At 48.5% G+C, this 24117-nt stretch overlaps 3 protein-coding genes and 1 long non-coding RNA gene across 6 annotated transcripts in view; 2 read left to right on the top strand and 2 right to left on the bottom strand.

The window, feature by feature from the left end:
- Window positions 1-705: 705 nt before the first annotated feature.
- On the top strand, window positions 706-1751 carry PRR15L (proline rich 15 like). The gene has a single exon (XM_025041846.1). It carries the CDS (start codon window positions 735-737, stop codon window positions 1035-1037), a length of 303 nt encoding a protein of 100 aa, XP_024897614.1. The 5' UTR covers window positions 706-734; the 3' UTR covers window positions 1038-1751.
- Window positions 1752-5215: 3464 nt separating this feature from the next.
- On the bottom strand, window positions 5216-11231 carry PNPO (pyridoxamine 5'-phosphate oxidase). Its single transcript, XM_006924746.3, has 7 exons — window positions 10978-11231; window positions 9926-10050; window positions 7953-8052; window positions 7034-7087; window positions 6654-6782; window positions 6260-6330; window positions 5216-6043 (listed from the first exon to the last, which is right to left on the bottom strand). Exons 1-7 carry the CDS (start codon window positions 11113-11115, stop codon window positions 5875-5877), a joined length of 786 nt encoding a protein of 261 aa, XP_006924808.1. The 5' UTR covers window positions 11116-11231; the 3' UTR covers window positions 5216-5874.
- A 125-nt stretch (window positions 11232-11356) lies between these two features.
- Window positions 11357-24117, top strand: part of LOC107196601 — a 29606-nt gene continuing 16845 nt past the window's right edge. Inside the window, exons 1-2 of one of the 3 annotated variants that reach the window (XR_001518057.2) lie at window positions 11357-11435; window positions 12091-12338. This is a non-coding gene — a long non-coding RNA (uncharacterized LOC107196601). Of the gene's footprint in view, window positions 11551-12090; window positions 12339-24117 lie in introns of all 3 variants that reach the window. The other 2 variants (XR_001518058.2, XR_001518056.2) reach the window with 2 other exon arrangements.
- The window catches only part of SP2 (Sp2 transcription factor), a 24039-nt gene continuing 17787 nt past the window's right edge, over window positions 17866-24117 (bottom strand). Inside the window, exons 4-7 of the mRNA XM_006924745.2 lie at window positions 22121-22436; window positions 20815-20989; window positions 20404-20597; window positions 17866-19099 (exon numbers count right to left, since the gene is read on the bottom strand). Of these exons, the coding sequence (XP_006924807.1) occupies window positions 18999-19099; window positions 20404-20597; window positions 20815-20989; window positions 22121-22436 (786 nt within the window). The 3' untranslated portion in view covers window positions 17866-18998. The remainder of the gene's footprint in view (window positions 19100-20403; window positions 20598-20814; window positions 20990-22120; window positions 22437-24117) is intronic.

The following is a 24117-nucleotide window of genomic DNA, read 5'->3' as shown; positions in this document are numbered from 1 at the left end:
TACCATTATCGTAAGTCATACTTTGGTAATGTCTACCTCTGTGGGCAGGCATTAATGTCAGAGCTAAATGTTAGGGCTGGAAGGGACGGATGAGGACACTGAGGTCCAGAGAAGTAACTTGTCAGAAGTCACGAGGCCGGAACAGTCCCCAGGACTTCCTGCTCCCAGCCTGAGGTTCTCCCTTAGAGAAAGCCCAGCAGCCCCTTCAGTCCTGATGGTCACCACCGGAAGTCCAGATTACTCCAAACATCTCTATCCCATTTAATTCTATAACGAATTCCAAGAAAAATGTACAGGATGTTTCTGTCCGTCTGATACCAGTTGACCATCTGCTCAAACAGTGTCAAGGGCCTGGGTGCTATGCGACCTGGGCAAACTGTTTACCTTCCTGTAGCCCTTGGGGACCTAGAATCTCAAAGCTGCATGGCAATGGTGGGTGGTTTTGCCCCCACTGTCACCTCTGCCTGGCTCAGATGACTTCCCTTTCAATGTGTACTTGGCCGTCACTTCCCCAGACCCTCTATCTTCTCATACTCTCCAAATGCATTGCATCACTTACCTGAATCCTGGGTTCACTCTGCCCTAACTTCAATTCTCAGGACTGGGCTATTACAACAGCCCATAAATAAGAGTCTAGAGAGGGCTGCTCCAAGGTACTCCCTTTCCTCCCCACTAACCCCTTTCTCTCCCCACCCAGCTCCTGCAGAAAGCCCGTCTTTGGCTCAGGGAGCGCCATGACTGAAGTTGGTTGGTGGAAGCTGACCTTCCTCCGGAAAAAGAAATCCACCCCCAAGGTGCTGTATGAGATCCCTGACACCTATGCCCAAACAGAGGGCAGCTCAGAGTCCCCGCGGCCTGAGGGCGGGGTCCCCGACAGTGACTTTAACACCCGCCTGGAGAAGATTGTGGACAAGAGCACAAAGGGCAAGCACGTCAAGGTCTCCAATTCCGGCCGCTTCAAGGAAAAGAAAAAAGTCCGAGCCACGCTGGCAGAGAACCCCAACCTCTTTGATGACAGGGAGGACAAAGGACAGTGAAGGGGGCCTAGAAGGATGCTAGCACTTCCCCACTCCCTGCCATCAGCCAGATCTGAGACAGGAGCTTGCCACACTGGCCCCCTCGACCACAGCCGAAGCCATGGGGACAGCTGATACCTGCTGGCAGGAAATGTCCATTTTAGATTTGTATTTATGTGTCTCAGCTTTCTGGAAGGCCTGGGAGATCCCAGGGTTCTCCCACCCTCCCCATCACATACAAAGGCACTCTTAGTTCAAGGATAAAAAGTCTCACCCAGGAAGAACAGCCCTCCATGCAGCAGTGGCAGGGCCAGCAGGGAGGTGGACATGGCAAGAAATAGAGAGAAGAAGACCTACTTCACCTCCTCCCAGGGCACAGGGTCAAGGGTGAGTCTGAATTGCTGCTCCCTCTACTTTTTCTACCTGTGACTGTTTCTTGGACTAATTCTGAGAGCATTTTCCAGAAGCCATGTGACAGGGGACTGGTTTCCCGGAGTGGGAGGGGGACTGAACTTGATTTCACCTCTTAACACAACTGGGAAACTTCCTAGAACTTTTTCTCCAGGGGGTTGAGGAACCTGTTATTCCCTGGGGATGCCGCAGAAGGCTAGGTTAGGGACCCCACGGGTCCAAATTAGGGGAGGGGGTGAGGAAGCTCTAGTAGGAGCTAAAGCAGCCAGTTCTCTTTTCTCCTTCCCTACTCATATTTAAGATGGATCAGCCCCGGAGATGAGTCCTGGAGCCTTGAATTTTGTTTAAAAAAATAATTGTAGGTTTCTTTCTTTGTAATAAACGATGCTGTAAAAGCAGAGAACCTATTTATACTCTCGTCTTACATTTATTGAGATGACTGTTTTTCATGCCTTTATCTCCCTTCATGTAACTAAAGTGGAACTCAGTGCTCAAACCCTTTCTTTCAAGCTTCAGGAAGGGTCTCCAGGTATCATAGTAGTAACTGGGACACTAATTTTACCACCAAGCCACCCTTAGCATCTGGGGATGGAGAGAGTGAAGGAAGGAGCTAGTGATACCTCAGTGGTCAGTTGTTCTGACCAACAGAGAGGCCACCAGAGGCTCTAAGAGTATGGATCAGGATTCACATCCTGGTTCCACCTCGAAATAGCTGGATGATATGGGCAACATTAAAAAAAAAATCCTCCTCTGAACCTCAGTTTTGTCTTCTCTAAAAGGGGCTGTAATGATACCTGTTTCACAGGGAGTGCTCAATATTAAGTGGCCCGTAAGTAGTCCTGTAGCAGGTGCTCAGCGAACATTGGTTTCCTTCCCTCTCTCCTTTATTAAGGAACTCCACATAGCCTAGACTTCTGTTTAAGGAAGAGGAGAGAGTGTGCTCCCTATGCCCTTAGGTCCAGATCTTTCTCAAGCCCCAGGAGCTGGGAACTGGAAAAAGTTGGCTAAATCTCTGGAGCTTATGTTGGGAACAAAGAGAGACTAAGGTGGTGACTGAACAATGTGGTCTGACAGCTTCCAGGTCAGCTCTTGGAGGCTGCTGGGCCACCCCACCCCACCCTAGGGAGCGCTGCTTGGGAAATTTATTACCAGAACAAACAGACTGTACAAGGGGGCCTTTGTTAGGTGGCCTCGCCCAGGCCAGGGGAGCTCTGAGGATGAGTGAGGGAGACAGGAGCTGGAGAGAGGGAAGAAAGCTTCTTTTTCCCTTATCCGCACCCCCCGCCTCCATCACATGGAACTTTCTAGGGTTCCACCAATTATTACTCAGTCCACAAAGCCTCCCATGGAGTAGCAGAGTTTTCCCATACTCCAGCCCTACCCATTGTTAATAGCTGACATTTATAGAGGATTTGCAACGGGCCAGGCCCTGTAGCAAGTACTCCCTGAGGTTCCTCACTTAATCCTCTCATTCCCCAAGACAGGGGCTATCATTATCCCCATTTTCCAGGTGAGTTCCCTGAGGCTTAGAGTTAAGTCACTCTCCCGAGGTGGCAGAGTTGGGATTGAAGCCAGAGCTGGCCTGCCTACGTGACCACTACACCACACAGCTCCTTTCACTCTTGATTTTCATCTGCTTGGGGGATGGGAAACTGAGGTTCAGGACAAAGAAAGGAACAGTTGCCTTCTGCTGAAGGGGAGGTGGGGTGAGAAGGGGCAAGGTCTGGATCGTGGGATCCTGGGAGGTGAGCACCATTTGAGGGGGCTGCAGACTCCGGGACCAACGGGAGATAGCCTACCAGCTTTGTGGCTGAGTGTACCCTGAGACTCCAGACTGTAGAGACCTCCCACTTCAGCCCATTTTGAGCTTCCTTTTGGCTAAGGTGAAGAATGACGCTGAGCCCTGGGCCAGGGACACTACCCGTAGCCTAATGCTATCCTAATGCATGACCTAATACTGGCACCGCATTGCCACCATTATTCCTCTTAGGTGAGAGGGTCTGCGGGCCTCTCTGCCCCATGCATGCGATCCTAATCCACAGACCCAAAGTAATGTCTACAGGAATCATCCAGGAAAACTCCATGGATACCCCTAAGCTGGGTATTGGTGTATGGGGGTGAGGAAGAGATGGGGTGGGTACCAAAGGCCAAGGGAGATCTGGCTGCCCAGGGAGTCAGAGCCCAGTCAGCTGCACGTTTTTCATGTGGCCAGAGGAGGAGGAACCGAGAGTGCAAATATGTGCAGGAGCTGGGAGAGGCTACGGGTTATCGACCACAGTTTCACTGGGACACGACCCAATGGGGGGAAGGGGGAGGCATGAATGGCTTAGAACTGGCCTGTGCCTCCCGGAAGGAGCCAGCCCTGGGTGACGGGCTCCCCCTGCTGGATGCCAACCTCCCAAGAGAGGAGAAGCGCGGTGGGAGGAGAGTTGCTTAAAATCCCCAACTCCCCTTCTTGGTCCCGCAGAAGTGGGTGCGGGAGTGGAGCAGGGAGAGACCAAGCCAGATTTAACATAAACATCACGCACATTTGATGAGTTTTTATTACAGACTTGGCAGAATGATTGTCGGACAAAGAATAGGAAGGGAACAGCTGAGACCAAGCTCAAAGCTGGAGGATACACAGCTCCCTGTAACACAAACAGGACAAAGGAGGGAAAGGCTTCTTTCCTGTAGGTGGCCTCAGGGTTAGCTTCATGCCTTCCTGCACTCAGGCATAAGCGGGGGATCAACACCAAGAGGGCGGGCCTTGGGGAAGCCACAAAGTCAATAACAGACGCTGAAGCACCCGACCAACATGCAGTTTAGAGTGGCAAGTTCAATGTCAACATGCACAAATAATAGTCAGTTCTCTGATCCCGGCTTAGCCACAGCAAACATTTACTTGGTCTGGCTCCTCTCCACAGTCTGCAGGCCACCCATCCAGGCTGTCTCTGGTCATCAGACTTGTGTTGAAGAAAAGCAAATACAGTTCAACATGAGCCTCAGCTAAGATTTACTGAAGGATCCAATCTTAAGGGTGGGAGGCCTTTGGTTTAGAGGTTGAGGCCAGTGCATCCAGTCACCTGGGGAGTCCTGTTGAAAGCAGGGTAAGATTCAGTGGGTCTGGGGTGGGCTCCCAGGTGATTCTGACACCTCCAGCCTGAGGACCACACTGGGAGTAGCAAGGATCTAGACTAGAAGTTCTCAACCTTGGCTGCACAGAGTTCCCTGGGGAGTTTTAAAATTTCCCAAATCCCAGGCTACACTCAGACTGATCAAATCATCTCTAACAGTGAGATCCAGGCATTAGGATTTTTAAAGATCCCCAGGTAATTCCAGCAAGAATGAAAACGAGTGATGTTGGAGTCATCATCAGTAGCGGTAGGGAATAGGGGAAGGGGATGTGTGAGCAGTCACAGTCATAATCTTAATAATTTAATTTTATACCTGGAAAGTAAAATGAATACTGCTTATAAACAAATATGGAAAGTAAAGTCTGATTAAAATCTTTCTGGCCCGTAGGTACCAGCACATGAATCCCTTCTACAAAACTCCTGACTGGGATTGAATACTTCTAGTAAGAGAACACTCACTACCTAACAGGTAGCCCACTCTATCACAGGCAGCCTTGATTGCTTGAAATCTCTCCCCATATTGAGGTTAAATCTATTTCTGTGTAATCTCCACTCATGTGTCCTTTGGAGCTACACAGAATAAATTTAATCTCTTTTTTCACATTACTGTGCTTCAGATAATGAAAAGTAGCTATCAGCAGGGTAAGTGCTACAAAAATATCTATTAATAAATGAATTAGTTAAGGTTCTTTTATTTGTAAGCAACAGAATTTGATTCTGCTATTTTAGAGACAGTAGGTGTTTGAGGCAGGAGGAGGCATTGCACAGCCTTGTTGTAGGAAGGAGGGGTCCAGGGCCGCTCAGGGAGTTGCAAGAGCAGTAGCCACAGGCTGTTGCTTCTTGGCTGCCATTAATGAATGACTTAGCTACAATGACTCCCTTGCTCTGGGGCTCTTCATTTCAAATCATTGACAAGAAAAACTGATTGGCTATATTGGCTCAGGTACTTGTGCTGGGACCAATCAGCTTTGGCCAGTATGACTCAGTAGCCTGGTCAGACAGGACTGCTAGGGACCCACACTGTCACTAGAAAAGGGAATCACGCCAGCTGCTACCCCTAGAGGGAGCTATTCCAATACATTATTGTCAAAATCAAGAACATAATTATGGGATTATTTTCCATTTGTGATTCCCCATGCCACCAGTACACGTCACTAGACAGCTAATTGAGAGCCAACTGAGTAGAGAGAACTTGGAGGATGAACCCTGAAGAGCCCTGAATATAAGGGGTGGGGAGGAATATGGGTTGAGTTTAGAAGGGCCCGGCTCCCGATTCCACACCCTCTCCCAGCACCCAGCCCCAACTCCAGCAGGCACTGGCGGATTGGGAGTCAGGGTGCAAGTCTCTCAAAAAGCCAATCTCCCTCCCCGCGGTGGGTCATGGGCCCCAAAGGAGAGTCTCCAGTCGGGAGGCCCCGCCGAAAGACGATCCGGTCGTGCAGGCGGTTGGTTTGGCCTTGCCAGAACTCTATCACCTGTGGGTACAGGATGTAGCCACCCCTACAAAAAGAAGCAGAGGTTTCAGTGCTCTGTGCATTTTTCCAGCTGTCACCCCCACCCCCACTGTCACCCCAAGGACCCCCGAAGAAATTTGCTGGGATCTATCTAATGAGGGTTCACAGGGAGGAGTAGATCATAATTCCATAGACAGGGTGACTTCAAGTAAACACCAGGGTCCTGATGTCCCTTTCTAGAGGATTACCAGGTATCACTCACCAGTATTTCGGCTTCGGCACCTCTTGTTCCTGGTAGAGCTTCTCCAGTTCCTCATTTTTCTTTCTCAGATACTGTCCAGGGGAAGGAGATGGAGGAAGGGCCAGACCTAGTCAATAATTCATTTAATAACCACTTGCTGAGCATGTGCTCTGTGCCAGGTGCTGGGGACACAGGTGAGAAAGGCAGGCTGACCTCTGTCCTCCAAGAGCACAGTCCAACTAGAGGGTCAGACAGACACAAGAAGCCTGTATCCCTGCTCTCTATCCCATTCTCCCAGGGAGACCATTCTTGTAACTTTGTTGGAGTGAGAGGGCCCTGGCATCCCCTGGAGACAGCCTCCGGGGATAAGCCCAGGCCCTCATCACCCGGACGACTCAAAGGGAGCCCCACTCACCTCCCGGCTGGGGATCACAGAACTCTGGTGACTGACCACAGCCCCAATCTGGCTGCTCTTGGGGCGGGAGTGGAAGTAGCACGTGGCCTCCTCCTCCGGCAGCTTCTTCACAGGGCCCTCCACACGGACCTGCTCAGAGATGGCCCTGGCTACATGGCATTCAATGTCACTGACCCTCCGTACCAGCACAGGCCCCATTACTCTCCATCTTCTCCTTATCCACTGCCCTACAACTGTCGGCTGCTACTACACCAGCTAACTGAGAGCTATTTGAGAGGGGGGATGTTTGCCCAACCCTGGGACCTCCACTGGGCTCATCTATAAACTCAGGCCCCTCCCAATCCAGGCCACTCCAAGCTGTTCTGGGAATGCTCACTCACCTGACGGTTTAGGGGCTCCCAGTAGAAGACAAGGGAAGCAAAGGGATTAGAGTCCTGAAAATGAAAGAGAATCCAAAGACAGTCATCAGGACAGCAGGGAGGATGCCTGGGTAAGGCAGGAAGTCTGCGGCGTGCAGGCCCACAGGAAATGCATTCAGTATAACATCTCATTTAAATCCTCAAAGGTAGGCAGGCCTCCTTTTACAGGTGTGAAGACAGGCACTGAGAGGTTTAGTAACATGCCCAAGTTCACACAGCAAGTGGCAGAGCTGTGTTGGAAACCTAAGCCATTTGGACTCTGAAGTGAACGAGGCTTGCCATTTCTCAAACCCATGGATTTGCAAGTCCCCAGAAATGCATGTTTGGCTAGCGTGGACTCAGGGTTACTCATCTGGAGATATGAAATGAATGCATATGAAGTGCCAACTCTGGGCTTGACACTGGGAGAGGTCCCAGGGGTATAACAGAGATAAAACAGATGCAGCCTCTGCCCTCACAAAGCTTACCATTTAGCAGAGGACACAAACATTAATTATATAATCACATAAATAAATGCAGTTAGAAATTTAAAAAATGGCAGACAGGAAAGTTGCAAGTTATAATGGCAGCAAAGAGCACGAGTGGCTGATTCAGTGTAGGAGTTGAGGAAGGCCTTCCTGAGGAGAACCTGGGGCTTTTTTTACACTGGGGCTGAGACCAAAGGGACAGGAGTTACTCAGGTAAACAAATGACAGATGGGGGTAGCTGGAGAGAGCAGTCATTCACAGCAAAGAGAATGGCAAGTGCAAAGGACCACAGGCAGGGCAGAGCCTGAGCACGGATGGAAAATGGGTGGGGTGGGGGGGTGGTATGCAAAGGTGACTGAAGAAGCAAGGGTTGGACTCTGCAGGCCTGGGAAAAATTTACTGTGAACCCTCACCAGCTCTTTTCCCTTTCGACTGTCAAAGTTAGTGAAGAAGCGGAAGCCATCCTTGCCAAAGCCCTTCAGCAGCACCATGCGGGCAGAGGGCTTCCCATCTCTGCAACAAAGATCAGAGTGCCGTGGTCAGAGCCCGTTTCAATGTCTTCGCTGCTGTCCCTCCCCACAGGATGAGCACTGCTACAGCTGTGTCCCCTTATTCTGCACTGGCACTCAAGCCACCCATTCCCACTTGCCCCTGGGGATTTGTCCCAGAGGTACAACATAACTCTGATGCCTGGGGCCCTGTTCGGGACTGAAAATTCTATGTTGAAGCTCTAACCTCCGATGTATTTGGAGACAAGAGCCTTTAGGGAAGTAAGTGAGGTTAAATAAGGCCATAAGGATGAGACTCTAATCCAAAAGGACTGGTGTCCTTATAAGAAGAGGAAAAGACATCAATGAGCTCTCGCTCACTCTCTCCCTGCACAAACAAAAGAAAGCCTACGTGAGGACCCAGCAAAAAGGCAGCCATCTGCAAGCCATGAAGAGAAGCCTCATAATCAACTCTGCCAGCACCCTGATCTTGGACTTCTAGCTTCAGAACTGTGATAAAATTTGGTTGTTTAAGCCACACAGTCAGCGGTATTTTGTTATGGCAGCCCTATCAAAGTAACAAGGCTCTAAGGACAGCAACCAATAATCATGCAAACAGCCGGTGCTTAGGGATCACAGAACATGTAGTTATATCAGAGCCTCTGCTCAGGGCTCTTGGGGATGGATACCTAGGGCACAGCACAAGAGCCTGCCTTCAAGACCTTACATTTTCGTGAGGGTGGACAAGAAGAGTCAGATAAGAGGCTAATACAAGAGATGTCTCAAGGATATATGATTGATTATCAAATGAATGATGCAGACAAGCACCATGCTAGGTTTCAAGAGAGGGAGAGAGCTTAGTGGAAAGGTCCCAGGAGATATAGCTCTTCAGGAGCAGCTGGAAACGGGAGATGGGGAAGTAAGAAAGGCAAGGGTGTGTGTGGGGGTGGGGTGCATCAAGGACAGAGATGAATGAGGCACTGAATTTCATCACTGAAATGGAACTGAATGAAGTCTGATCTTTGGTTTATAAGTAAGGACACTGAGGCCTAGAGAAGACAAGTAACTTGCCTGAGGCCATACAGCATGTTAATAACAGAGCTAGAACCATAAAGTTGTCATTCATCAAGCTGAGAGCTTCTTAAGTTTCCTTCTTCATCTGTACCCACCCACAGAAGGGCCCACAGCTATGCCCACCTGGTGGAGGTAGCCAGACACATGGCGTTGGCTTCTCCTATGTCAGGACACTGAACAGCCTCTTCGAACCAGGTAGCAAATTGCTTCATGGGATCCAGGGAGGTCAGCTGAGCCTCCTCAAACGCCTGGGAAAGTAGAGTTTTATTTTATTTTATAAACACATAGAGTGCTGACAGTGTACTGTTCTAGGCATTTTTCAAATACTCATTTAGTCCTCATAACAACAACCTTGTAACAAAAAACAGTACTCAAGAAATACGTTCTGTTAGCCCCATATTGAGATGTCTCAAGGATATATGATTGATTATCAAATGAATGATGCAGACAAGCACCATGCTAGGTTTCAAGAGAGGGAGAGAGCTTAGTGGAAAGGTCCCAGGAGATATAGCTCTTCAGGAGCAGCTGGAAACGGGAGATGGGGAAGTAAGAAAGGCAAGGGTGTGTGTGGGGGTGGGGTGCATCAAGGACAGAGATGAATGAGGCACTGAATTTCATCACTGAAATGGAACTGAATGAAGTCTGATCTTTGGTTTATAAGTAAGGACACTGAGGCCTAGAGAAGACAAGTAACTTGCCTGAGGCCATACAGCATGTTAATAACAGAGCTAGAACCATAAAGTTGTCATTCATCAAGCTGAGAGCTTCTTAAGTTTCCTTCTTCATCTGTACCCACCCACAGAAGGGCCCACAGCTATGCCCACCTGGTGGAGGTAGCCAGACACATGGCGTTGGCTTCTCCTATGTCAGGACACTGAACAGCCTCTTCGAACCAGGTAGCAAATTGCTTCATGGGATCCAGGGAGGTCAGCTGAGCCTCCTCAAACGCCTGGGAAAGTAGAGTTTTATTTTATTTTATAAACACATAGAGTGCTGACGGTGTACTGCTCTAGGCATTTTTCAAATACTCATTTAGTCCTCATAACAACCTTGTAACAAAAAACAGTACTCAAGAAATACGTTCTGTTAGCCCCATATTACAAGTGAGGACAGGCATAAAATGGTGACATAACTTGATGGGTCCTAGAGCTAATGATGGATGAATCAGGGTTTCATGTCATGGATGTCAAACTTACCAATTGGGGAGCCTTAAAAAAAGATATTCTGGGCTCTAACCTTGTGAATTCTCATTCAGTAGGTCTAAGGTTTAATGAAAAACCATGTTTAACAATAATTTCCGGAAATGCTGACATGTAGCCAGAGGCTCTGGGCCCCAATTCCAAAACAGTTCTCTTGATTCCTCTCCTGAGGAGGGAAAAGAAAAAGAACTTCTCCAAGTAGTAAGTAAGAGGAGGGACTGAAGGTAGGAAGGAACTAGGAGCATTTTTCCGCTTCACCGTGAGTTAGTCCCCTTCTCCCATGTTTTACTTATTTATCAAACATTTATACGCTGATTATCATTGTTCTAAGCCTTTTAAAAATATTTGAGTCCAACACAACCCTGCGAGGTAGATACTATCACTTCACAGGTAAGAAACTGAGTCTCAGAGAGGTTAAGTAAACTGCCTAAGGTGATGCACCCCGTGACCGGCAGGATTCCAGCTCAGGCAGGCTCCAGAGTCCATGCCCTTACCCACTACCACAGGCTTCATCTCGGTTTCCCCAGAACCTCTCCCCAGCTAGCTGTCTTTGAACACTCTTTTTCTCTCGCGGAGATGACTCCCAAGCTCCCTCGCCAACTCTCCCTCCCCTCCGCAGATGACTCGGGGCCGCCTGTTTCCCTGCCGCTGAGGGTGACCCTGCCGGGCGACGGCACCTCTCGGTCCCCGCGGTAACTCTTGCGCATCGGTCCCAGGTCCATGACTGCACCGCGGCCGCACAGGTAACGAAGGTAGAGGGGCCACTCGGCCGGTCGCCCAAACGTCACGGTGACGCCCCGCAGACCGCACGTCATCGGACCGCCAGCCACGTGACCCGGCGTCGGGCGACACCGGGTTCCTTTGGATTCGGAACCAGTTTCTCAACCCGGGATTCTACCCGGGGGAAGGAATAATTTGTAAGTCGCCAAGCTCAGCTACCCTAAGTTCTTGGAGCCAATGGGAGCCCAGGATCGGAGGAGGGAGACAGACGCTGAGAGACCATTGGTCGGAGTTTTCCGGAGGGAGGCCAATTAGAGAGAGAACAGAGGAACACAGCGGCCAATGAGCGGCGCCTCCGGGGGCGGGAGCAGGGAGACAAGGAAATGCTGTCACCGCCGTTAACACGCACGTGGAGGTTTGTTAAAGATATAGGGACAGCTGCGTCCCAGGCCAGGATGGGAGAACGAGCCGCTGGGGACGTGAGGGGAGGGGTCAGTATTAAGAGGCTGGTCTCTAGTAGGTGCCTGAAGGTGAGCCTAGTGCAGGTGATATCCCCTGGGGGAAGGCTAGTGGACAAATGGAAAATGGAATTGGGGGCCAGGCCCTGAAGCAAGGTGATGGGGAGACAGAGAAAGGGGCCATCTAGTTAGGGGAAGGAATTGGGGCTTGAGAGTGGGAGAGGCTGAAGTGACTTGTGATCACTCCAGATAGGTGCTGTGTAGTGTGTCGGGGAGCGGGGGGCGGTGCTCTTGGGGAGCTACAGTGGAGTTAGGAAGAGACTGTAGGGTGAGAAGGAAAATAGCTGAATGGGAAAGTGGAAGAGGGAAATTTGGGATCAAGCCATCCTAGGCCAGAGCTATCTTCCTCTTCTAGCTCTGAACCCCCTTTTTCCAGCCTTATTTCTTTAACCCGGGGTCAGAGCATGCTGCCCATGGCTTCCCCTTTCATGATGCAGCAGAGTTCACACTAGCCAGTGTTCACATAGATGGAAAGGTTGCCACTGCCTTACCTCTCTTGGGCTTCCCCTATCTTTGCTGAGTTTCCCCTTTTTCACATTTTGTCCTTCCCAGGTAGTTGAAGTCTGGTTCCTAGGTTGATGCCAGCTATAGCTGAGGGCACAGGAGAGCAGGTGGCTGTGCAAAGCCACTTCCGGGTTGTGGACACAGGGCTGAGAAATTGGAAACCTGCCAGTGCCCTTTCAGCTTTGACCTGGCTGGGGCAACCTTGGGTCAAGGCCTCTCTGCAGTCCTGGTTTCCACCATCATCAGGAAGGGGAGCTGCAAGAGCCATCTAGGCAGGCACCCCAGGACTGTGCCAGGTAAGGGAACTTCCTGCCTTGCCCAGGTATCTGCATTACACCTAAGCTTCATAAAGCCCTACATTAGATACCTATCATCCTTTATCATGTGCATGTAGCTTGAGTCAAATAGAATCTGGAAGACAAATTTGCTGCAAAGAAACAATACATGTCTCTAAAGGCTTAATGATGTTGATCTATGGATTCTTCACTGGTTGGAATTTTTTGCTGCATCATTTTTCTCCATCAATATGATTGAGAGAAGGTTGACTGGACTTTCTTGTTGAAGTTATCATTACACATATGAACTTTGCTGTCTTTCCTTTCTCCCAACCACCTGCAGTCGAACCTATGTAAGTAATAATTAGTGCCCTTCAACTCAGACGGTTTTGTTAATGAGTCCACACTATTAGACTCCTGGGCTAGGCTACCCCGGATCTGGGATTCTAGGGCACCAAGACTAGGGTCATTTGAGTGGTTTGCTTCAAAGACAAGAGCTCAGTACAGTTGACCCTTGAACAATGTGGGGGTTAGGGCCACTGACCTCCCCCTGTATTGTACAATTGAAAATCCATGTATAACTTTTGACTCCTCAAAAACTTAACTACCAATAGCTTACTATTGACTGGAACCTTACTGATAACATAAAGTCGATTAACACCTATTTTCTATGTTTTATGTATTGTATACTGTATTCTTACAATAAAATAAGCTAGAAAAAAGAAAATGTTATTACAATCATAAGAGAAAATACGTTAACAGTATTTATTGAAAATAAAAAATCCATGCATAAGTGGACCCATGCAGTTCAAAGCCATGTTGTTCAACTGTTGAATATTCATTCAGTAGACATTTGTTAAAGATTTCTTTTGGACCAGGTACTGAGCTAGATCTGAGCACACTAAGGTGAAGATGACACAATTCCTGCCTGCAGGGATTTGTAGTCTATAGGGGGAAGCAGTTCTCTAAGCTGAAAAGGTACAGATACTTCTGTGAGGAAAGTAAGAGCAAAAAAGAGGAAGTGGTCTCCAGGGGCCCAACAGTCAGGAAAGGCTTCGTAAAGGGAGCAGACATTGGATTTGTCTTAATGCGTAGTTGTTGGCCAGATGGACAGTGGAACGGGCTTGCCAGGAAGAGGAAACAACATGAGTAAAAGCTGGGTGCATTGGGGAAACTTGGAGCAGTGTAATCCTGCTGGAGTGAGTGGTGAGAACACTGGCCAGGCTTGTAAGCAGGGGCTGGGGATGCCTACTGAAGATCGGGCATGTGGCATGGGCCAGGCTTTTAGACAATGATTCTTTTTTATCCTGTGCTGTTGTCAAACCAGAGTGTCTAATTCCTGTTTTTTAAAGACCAGGTAGGGAGAAAAAGTACTAGATTCCAACAGCTTCTCCCAGCCTTGATGATCAGTGAGGAAGCTTGCAACTGGTTGCCTTTTTATATATTCCCCTTTGTCTTGCAAATAATAAATAGGCTGTGTTGTGCTTTTCTGCCTACTGGGATTTGGTGTCTGTATCATAAAGCAGCCCCGCTGTTCAGAAAGGATGGGGGGCGTACACGCCCACTGGCTGTGCCTCTACTGTTGCAACCCCAGCAAGGGTTTTGCCTGCGTGAGAGAAATAAATTTTTTATTGTTACTGCTTTTTATTAAATACCTTGCCGCCCTCTCCCCAACTTTGTAAATTTATTAATCTTTTCTTGAGAGTCTTAAATGAATAGAAAATATATTGCAATATTTCATTGTACAGCAGTGTACTGGTTTCTCCATATGAAACAAAAAGTCTGCATTTGGGTTTGGGGACTATGCTTTGCCTGTTTTCTTCTGCTTTTGCATTTATGTTCTGAAATCATCTTTTAGTCTAATTGTTTGATTGAATTATATATTTCGATTATAGCTCAGAGATTGCGTTTTTGGACCTGGCTCTGGTGACCAAGTGGATGATAGGTGAGGGAGGGCAAGACACTGCAGTGTTGTCTAAACAGAAGCAAGAGCCTGGTCTCTGAGTATGGGGTGGAGGTGGGGGTGGGGTGGAGAGGAGAGAATCGACTCACCAGGATGACTTTAGGTGACATGGGTGGTGCTGTTCATTGAAGTGGAGCATGTTGGAGGAGGAGGTTTGGGGGAGAGATGAAGTCAATATCAGACCTGTTGAGTGTGAGGGTTTATGGGACATCCACATTTTGTTGGGTTGGATAATCAAGTCTGGAGCTTAGGGGAAAGGTCTGAGCTAATGAGACTGGTTTAGGTGTCATGAGCCACCAAGTTGGCACCGGAAGCCATGGGAGAGGATGAGACTGTCTGAGAAGGGAAGAGGAGCTGGCGGGTTAAGGATGACAGTAGGGGAGGGGAGAGGCCTAGGAAGATGGGAATGATGCTGGTGAAACAGTGCTAAACTTTCCAGGAGGCCGATGGCAGGCGGGTATGCTGGGAGCCCTAAGCTGGGGAATTTTTGGGCCCAGCCTTGGGGTGAATTTAGGATACACAGAAGGGTGGGTACTTGGTGCTCTGCCAGCAGATGCCTGAGCCCTGAGTATAGTCCTCAGAGACTTGCAGTGGGACACAGAGGAGGCTGACCCTTACCCAAGTGTCCTGCCTATGGTTACATGGTTACCCCTCACACAATCCTTGCATGTGCTAACAGGTCACTTCCCAGATACGTCTAGTAGTTTTCATACATGTTCCCTATTAGAAGCTCCTTCATGAGATGGACCACATCACTTACTTTCTCTGGCCCCTTCTCAAAATGCCAGCCAGGAAATACTAATATGTTATGTTTATGCATAAACTGTTTTGTTAAGCCTCTCTCTGTACTTGTGTGCTAGGCACGGTTGAGTGGGGCTTGGGGGAGTTTTTGCACCTGGTAGGAGCCAGGCTGAGTGTCTTTGTTGGCTGGAGGGATAAGCTTTCCCAGGCTGAATGAGGTCCTAGGGTACCATCTCAGTCCTGGCACTGGCTGCCTTGGTAATTAGAGTGTGGGCCACAGGCAGAGGGAGGAGGCCTGATGGCAGGCTCCCAGGCAGGCCCAAAGGATATGACCTGGCAGCTTCTTAGTTTCATTGAGAAATCTTGGTTGGTCCTTGCCTTTGGCCTGCCCTGTGGTCATTTCTCATTTCTCCTTGCCTGGGATCCCGATGAGCAGGTGTTAGACTCTCTTTTCCAGCCCTGATTCTCTGCCATTTCCCACCGCGGTTTGCTTTCTTTTCACCCACACCCCTGTTCTTTATTTCATCTCCCCAGGTATCTTCTATTCCCTGAGGACCCCTTCACTAGGAAACCCAGCTGCCATCTGTCCCTGAGATTACTGTAGTTCCTCTAGTGGCTTCATCCCAGCCCCCAAAGATGTCGGTCAGGTCACAAGAGGTCTCTGACCTGAGATAGTGTCTCCCCCTGACTTAGGTTCCCTGGACTCCACCTCAGGCACATACATCAGCCAGGAGCCCCTGATGGGTCCAGGGACCTGAGATGCTGCAGGTGGCTCCCATCATCATACTCAAGTGTGGAGGCCTCAAAGGGTGATTGTAAAACTGGACTGAGCAGTTTGAAGGAATCCGAGTTCTGTTTGCTGGTATGATTTTTTTTTTTTTTTAAGGGTACTTTGCCTGGAATTTGCCTTCAGGATGGAGGGAACCTTCCCCAGCCTCCCTTTTCTTTCCAGTTTATAATCCTAGGATCTGGGATCAAAGAACTGCTGTGTTGAGCATCACTGAGCAGACAGGAGGGGGCAGAGAGGGGTGGCTGTGGTGCAGATGATGCTGAAGAGGGAAGGGGGCAAAGGAAGGAACGTGGATGGCATGACCCCCATTCTCAAGCTGCTGGGGATGGCCTGCCCCCAGATTTTCAACCAGGCATTCTGGGAAGACCTCTGGCCTGGGGTGAGCTTGGGCTGCATCGAACTAACAGTCCCCACCCCGTGCAACCTGAAAATAAGTAAGGGATGGGTTACAGCAGATAAGGGCTAATTTGCCACCAGGTCTCTCCATCCTGTCCTCATGTCATCACCTGGACTAGGCAGAATACATTCTCTTGCTCCTTTTCTAACTCAGGCATCCCATTGGAGGCAGAGATGGCCAGTGCCTCCCATGTGAACCCAAGTGCCAGCATGCAGTTCTACTCACTAGGGGCTGGCACCCTCATTTCCAGAGGATGCGGAGGAGTCAGGTCAGTTTCTGCACTTGAATTGTAAAGCAGATGACTTGGAATCAGCTCTCATGAAAGCATTTTTCTTTGGGTCTGAGAGCAAAGCCAATGGGAAACACGTGGCAGAAAGAGGTCAATTTGTTAATATTCCTTCTCTCCACCAATCCCGATTCAGAACACAGAATGGCCGTTTTCCACTTGCACAATCCACGTGTGAGGAAGAGAGAAACACATCTCTGTCTTCTTCCTGCCAGTACAGCGATAAGATGTAGGGCTGATGGGCTCGTTAAGAGGTTTCTATACCAGGGTAGACTCAGCTGTTGGTCTGGTATCGCCCAAAGGACTTAAGGGTAGGATGGGTCTCCCTACCCGTTAAGAAGTGATCAGGGACAGAGAAACTATGATCCCTCTAAGATCCATCTCCCTTTTATTTCTCCAGCTGATGTGAGAAAGGACTGGCTATAAGGGAAAGCTGTTTGCTTGCAAATGCAGGTCACTGGTGACAAAAGAAAGAGTAAGGGAATCGATAGCTCAAAAGGAGCCTTGCCACTCCTGCACAGAACAGCAACCCTGGCTGTGTCCTTTGAGGACAAGTAAAAGGCATTGTCATTGAGAGCCCATTCTGTTCTCTGCTTGAGAAACAACCGACTCTCCCTTCTGCCCAGATGCTCTCAGGTCCCACCAGTGTACTGAGCTAGTTCTGATCTCAGTCTGCATAACATCACAACCCTGACCTTTCTAATAGCTATGCATCCCCCCCCCCCAAAAAAAATCCCCACCTAAATTTCAGATCTGCAGCACTTGCTCAAACCAAAATCAGCTCGCTGTCCTCCCTGGTGCTGGGGTGAGGGGATGAAAGAAAAGCCGACTCCGTGGCCAGGGTTCTCTCTTGGACAGAGGTGGGCTCCTAGCCTGGCCCTCCACCCTAGGAAAGAATCTTGGCCTCGGAATTGTTTTCTGTTTTTTCCAGAACTCTTTAGCCTTCTGGAAGTGACTAAGCCAAGCCCCTTTGGCTCTTTCTCCCAAGCTTCTTACTAGCAGGCTCTGAGGCCAAAGCCTTCCTTTGTCCAGGGGTTAGAGATGAGTAGAGGAAGTAGCTTGCTGGTAAGGAAGACATTGCTGTGACTAGAATCTGGGCAGAGTGTGTGCCTGCTTTGATCCAGACAAAACTGGCTTATAGAGGAGAACAAAGCAGAACACCTCCCCTCTTCCCCTGGAGGTCCCACTCAGGTGCTCTAGGGGCTCGTGCCAATGCTACAAGGTCTTCTGTGTGGCCACAGCCCTTTTCAGGTCAGGAGAGCAGGTCCCGCCATTGTCCCAGTGGATCACTCTAAGAGACCAGGGTTCCCTCCTCTCAGCCCCCTCTCCGAGCTCTCTGGGGTAGAAGACAAAGGAAGCTACACTGCCAAGTTGCAGATTTTGCCTCAGGCAACTAAATTTATTAGCAAGAAAAAATTTTTGTCAGCCAGTGCTGAACAACAAAGTACATCGTTAATAAAGGATAACAAATCTGTCACTTAATTCATAAAACATACCTCAAGCAGTTACAACTAAAAATAAAGTTGAATTTTGTTTAATTTAAAAGCCTCAAAAATAACAAGCAATATGTTTTTAAACATGTAGTAGACACAATTGTCTATTATACAATATACACTGTACATAAGAAGAGAGCTGGGGCCGATAGGGGTGGGTGTGATGAGGGGAAAAGGGAAGAGAGGTTCAGGATGTGAAATTTTTATCTGAATCCAGATTTGAGTTGAAATGCTGTGTCATTTAGAAAAGAGAATTGCTAGAGTGAGAAAAAAATTCATATGCTCATCATTGCCCCCCAAAACCCTAAAGTGAAAGCAGGCATGGGGGAGGTGAGTAACAAGGACAGGAAGAAGGGAGCAATTAAATAAAACTTTAAAGCACACACAATACACAGTGTTCATCATCTGAAATAGAGTATAAGGCAACGTTTTCCATAGAAAAAGGGGGATCCGGGAGTCCATGGGTAGCTTTACTTTTTAAATAGAAAGTTGGAATGTGCTGGAGAAGAGTTGTGGCAGGGCTGGGGCATGTGGAGCAGAGGTGACCTCTTGAGCCCCTCTGGAAGTGGATGCCAGTGGTGTACTTGGTGTAGGGACCGGGGCGTCCCAGGTGGCCAGGGGGCCAAAGAGGTGCAGGAGAGAGGGACATGGCACGATGATGTGGCTCCGGCAGTGTTGGGGGGTGGAGGGGGCTCACTTTGCTCCTCGACGGAGTGAAATTTATGTTTTTCCTTTGGAAATAAGGGTTCCCACTCGTCCTGATTTAGAACGTCTCATTGGGCATGGCCAGTGTCCACGGTCTGGTGAGAGGAGGGCCAGGGCAGAGCCAATGGGCTTCAGAAGGAGGCGAGTACGGGGCAGCAGAACCCCTTCCTGTGGGGACAGTCGCAGAGCAGGAGGGAGGGGCTGTGAGGATGGGCCCGGTGCAGCCATGGGCCTCTTTTCCACCAGGGGCCCAGGCAGGACATAGACGGGGGACTGCTTCTTCAGGGCTTCCTGCCTTGGTTGGCCTTACAAGTTCTTCGTGACCAAGTGGGTCTTGTAGTGCTTGGTGAGGTGGTCACTCCTCATGAAGCGCTTCTGACACTGGGCACACTCGAAGCGTTTGTCACCTGGCAAGAGGAGAGGCTGTCACTCATAGAGCCCATGTGGAGACACTGTCCCAGCCCCGAAAAAGGAGGAGCACATGTGAGGCATGCAGGGTTCCCTGTAAAGCTGACGTCGCCTTGTCGTCATGCTCTGCCTACCTCATGCTTACACATTTGCTCCCTACAATCTACTGATCTAAACCGTTTGGTCAGTTCTTATTTCTCTTCACCACCTATTTGACATCAGTCTCTAGTCTATTTTGTTCCCGTTCTTATCCCTTGCCTAAAATGCTGTACTTGTACCCCTGTGCCCAAGACTCTTCTCATGTAAGCTATTGCCTGCTTTCTTCTGCTCTTTGTCTCTTTGACTCCCACTGGCTCAGCATCTTCCCCCTGGCAGGAAAACGCCATTCTATGCTGACCTGCCAGCCCTCAGCTCACACTTAGTCCAAACCACAGTGACCCAGGCTATGTCTGCTGCTGTTCTGAGTATTTACTATTCAGCCTCTGAAGGCTGGACATGACCCGAACCACCACACTGGCCAGGAGCCAGAGTTTTGGGTCACGTGTCTCCATCTCCAGTCACAGGATAGGAGTCAGCTCACTGGAAGCTGTCCTCAAACATGTGGACCAGTGGAGATACCCGAGACAATTTTAGGTGGTAGATGGATGAACATTTTTATAGTTTTGTATTTATTTGCCAGTGCATTAAAACATATAACTATAATATCAAGCTTGTGATGTCAAAAAGATAGTGACTGGACATAAATAAGTAAAAATAGTGAAATGATTTCAGGAAAATCATTTAGTAAATAATAGCAGGAAAGGCAGCATAGGGTAGCGATTAGGAGTGTGGATTTGGAGCCAAGTCTGAACCCGGCTCCACTAGACACTAACTGCATAACCTGACCACCTCTCTATGTCTCAGTAAAATGAGTATACTCCAAGTACCCATCCATATAGTCATTATGAGGATTAAATTTGTAATCTGTAAAGGGTGCAGTCCAGTGCCTGGCACGCTATATATATCAGTACTTATTAAATAACTAACTATGCAGCTATGGCAAAAATCATCAAGGCTGCATAATGCAAACATCACTATGGAAAACACTGTGATAGAATGGCCTGAAAGAATTTTCTGGGTAGTCTTGGACCCCTAGAAGACAGTCTGTAGCTCTTGCTCAGTGTGGCAGTTCCTTGGCAGGGCCAGGAATCTCAATGCCACTGAGGGCAATGGGTGGGGGTAGGGGGAAAGGCCAGGACTGTGTGGGTGTTGAGTGCCAGAGGAGTGGTGGGGGTGAGGAGCCCTCTGTGGGTGGGCAGCAGACCTGTGTGGGTGCGGGCGTGCCGCTGGAGTTCGTCACTCCGCGTGAACCTCTTTCCACAGAAGAACCAGTTGCAGACAAAAGGCCGCTCGCCAGTGTGCAGGCGCACGTGGGCCCGCAGCAAGGACGTCTTCCGGAAAGTCTTGCCGCAGTCGGGGATATGGCACACGTGCTTCTTCTTGCCCTGCTCTCCAGACCTAAGAATGGAAGGTGGGGTAGAGGGAAAAGGAAGAGGAGGCAAGGAGAAGATAGAAGATAGGGGCAGACAGGATGGAGAGAGGAAGTGGGGTCAGGTCAAAGAATACAGGAGAGGTGAGGCGGCCAGGTGTCCCTTTCTTGGTCTGTGTCCCAGGGAGGGGGTTGGGAAACAGGGCACCTGCCAGGCTGGCAGTCTGGCTCCTCTCCTCGCATTACCTCTTGTCCCCATCCTTGCAGTTGGGGCATGTGCAGGCCATGCGGCGCCGCTTCTCCCCGGGCTGGGCCTCTCCAGCCAGGGCCTGCTCCATCTGCAGCTGGATCTGGGTGGGGCTCAGCCCACTGATGGTCAGGTTGTTTCCAGAAACATTCTGCACCGTCAGCTGCTGCTGCCCTGTGGGGAGGAGTAGGGCAAGGTTCGGGGTGAGGAAGCCTGAAGGGGCAGAGGAGGAGGCCTGACACCCTTCTTCCCTTCTGCACATGATGTTAATCATAGCAGCTAATATTTTCTAAAGGCTTTTATATGCCAGATGCCACTTTAGAGACCTTAAATGTATTAACTCATTTAACCTTCATAATCCTATGAAATAGTATTATTATCCCCCTTTCTCAGTTGAAGAAACTGATGCTCAATAACATATCAAGCTCACACAGCTAATAAGTGGGAGAACCCAGACTTGAAGTCAGGCGGCCGACTTCAGTCAATGCCCTGAACCACTATGCTACACGGGCTGCATCCGCTTTCAGACGCCACCCACATATTTCACTTGGGGGGAGGCCTTGTCTTGGGTCACTCTAGAGTGTTTCCTCTGGAAGCTCCTCCAGCCTTAGGCCATTGTTAAATACCAACTGCTCTTGAGAAAGTCTCCAAGGATTTTTGTTAATAAGAGTAAGGAAACAGTTCTATGGGCTTTGAAAAAAATCAATTACTCTAAGACTCACAAAAAGCCATTCAAAGCAGGGGAGTGTCTCTGACCTATTGCTGGTATTAAAATGCCACTAGCCTAAAAAGGGCCCTTCACCAAGCTAAAGAAGGTGAGGAAGCATTTTTGCTAGGTAGTTACGATGCTCCTTTGAAGATTTGCTAGGCTGCTTTCACACTAGAAATATTACCAAATATTCCTGCTCAGCTGAAGTGCAGCACAAGCCATTCCTTCCAACCTTAACTCAAGCCTTTCCTCCTACTAGAAGCCTTTAAGTTTCTTTACCCGGAACCTCTCTTCGACATCTGTCTTTGGTCTAGACCAAACTACTTTGTGTTTGTGTGTTAGTTGGAGTTTTCCTGAGTACATCTTATTTTCTAGCCATATTCAAGGTCTTCAGCTGTCAGGTAGGGCCAACATTCATCTTAAACTATCTCGAAGGGTTACTGTAAGGACCAAGTAGGTGTGTTTTTTAAGAATGGATGAAGCAAGTGTCCAGCAGTTTCCTCATTGTTGTTACAGAGCTGGGGGCTGGCCCACAGTTGCCATGTGTGGGGCTATAGGCACATTTCCCACACCCTAGCCTAGGGGCCTTCCCTCACCGCCAGTGTTGGTGATGGTGACGGGCACACCCTGGACCTGGACACCATTGATGTTGATGGTCTGCATGGCCTGGGCTGCCGCCGCCAGCTGGGCTGCGTTCAGGCTGATGATGCTCCCAGCGGGGGCAATCTTTGGCAGGGGACGCTCTTTCCGGAGAATTGTGGCTGAATGCTTTTTGCTGGTCCCACTGCTCGGATGGGGAACACGGGACGCAGGGCTGCTACAAGTGGTGGCAGAGGTGGTTGCAGCTGTTGCTGGGGGGCTGTCCTGGACAAGGACCGTCTGGACCTCACCGGAAGGCGTACGGATGTAGACCTGGGAGGGGCCAGAGAGAAAAAGTCAGTGGCCAAATATGGGACAATTTGAACATCAAAATAATAATACAAATGGATTATACCCTATCAAATAAAATAGGAATCTGTAATTCCATACTGACATAAACAAATAGAGAAGAGAATGACAGAATTTAAAAAACTGCTATCATATCCTTCAGTAAAAGGGCTCCTAGGAGAAATGGTTGATCCCGGGGCTGGGAAAATACAAGGAATGAAGTACTACATGCTATAACATGGATGAACTTCGTAAACAGTAAGTGAAAAAAGCCAGTCTTAAGAGATCACCTATTATATGATTCCATTTACATGAAATGTACAGAATATGCAACTCCATAGAAATGGAAAATGGGGAGTGACCATTAAAGGATACAGGGTTTCTTTTGGGGGTGATGAAAATGTTCTAAAATTAAATAGTGGTAATGGGTGCGCAACTCTGAATATACTAAAAGCCCTTGAGTTGTATGTACATTTTAAAAGTGAATTTTATGGTATGTGAATATCTCGATAAAGCTGATTAAAAAAAAGAGGATGAGAGCGTGTCACAGCGATACAGGAGCCAACCTGAAAGAGCTCCTAATGGCCAATGTGAGCAACAAAATAACGTAGTCAATTATAACCCGAAGTATAAAATAAATATACATGAATCCCCACTGACATAAATAAATGATTGAATAAATAAATAAATGAAGTAGAGACAAATCTTCCTTACAGAAGAATTCCAGATAATATGTAGATACTTTCCCTTCCAACATGTAGAACTTAATTCTCACCTCCACTACCACCCAGGAAGGTGGGAGACTTATCGACTTGCGTCCAAATAATAGAGAAAGGGAAAAGTAGCAACCTACAATGAGGAAAACTGGCAAGCACCAACTTAACCAAGTGATAAAGTTTAACATCAGGAAGGTTGTGAGGACATCACGTACCCCTCATATAATGTGATGAGAGGGGTATTCTGCTTCTGTGGTGTTCTTTCCAAAAACCCATAACCCTAGACTGGAAGACATTCTACAGCAGCGGTCCCCAACCTTTTTGGCATCAGGAATCGGTGCTCCTATGAGAATCTAACACTTGATGATCTGAGGTGGAGCTGAGGCGGTGATGCTAGTGCTGGGGAGCAGCTGCAAGTACAGATTAAGCTTCGCTAGCTCGCCTGCCACTCACCTGCTGTGCAACCCGGTTCCTAATAGGCCACGGATTGGTACTGGTTCATGGCCCGGGGGTTGGGGACCCCTGTTCTACAGGATACCTGACCAATGTGTCTCAAGACTGTCAAGATCATGAAAAAGACTGAAGAACTATCAGACAAGAGGGGCCTGGGGCAATATGCCCACTAAGTGCAAAGTGGCATTGGGACTGGATCCTAGAACAAAAAAAGGACATTAATGGAAAAACTGGTAATATCTAAATCAAGTCTGGAGTTTAGTTAACAGTAAGGTACCAATATCAGTTTCTTAGTTTTGACAAATGTACCTTTGGTAATGTAAGATATTTAACAATGGGAGAAGCCAGGTGTGAGATATAGTGTACTACCTTTGCAACCTTTCTATAAATACAAACTTATTCTAATATAAAAAAGTTATTTTTAAAAATCTCCATCATAGTAAAAAATACAAAAAGTCTGTGAGGAATGAGATATTTACATAATCTAAGTGACATTC

This window comes from Pteropus alecto, unplaced genomic scaffold (assembly GCF_000325575.1).
Source record: "Pteropus alecto unplaced genomic scaffold, ASM32557v1 scaffold98, whole genome shotgun sequence".
Classification (NCBI taxonomy): domain Eukaryota; kingdom Metazoa; phylum Chordata; class Mammalia; order Chiroptera; family Pteropodidae; genus Pteropus; species Pteropus alecto.
This window is presented reverse-complemented; position numbering and strand designations above follow the sequence as displayed.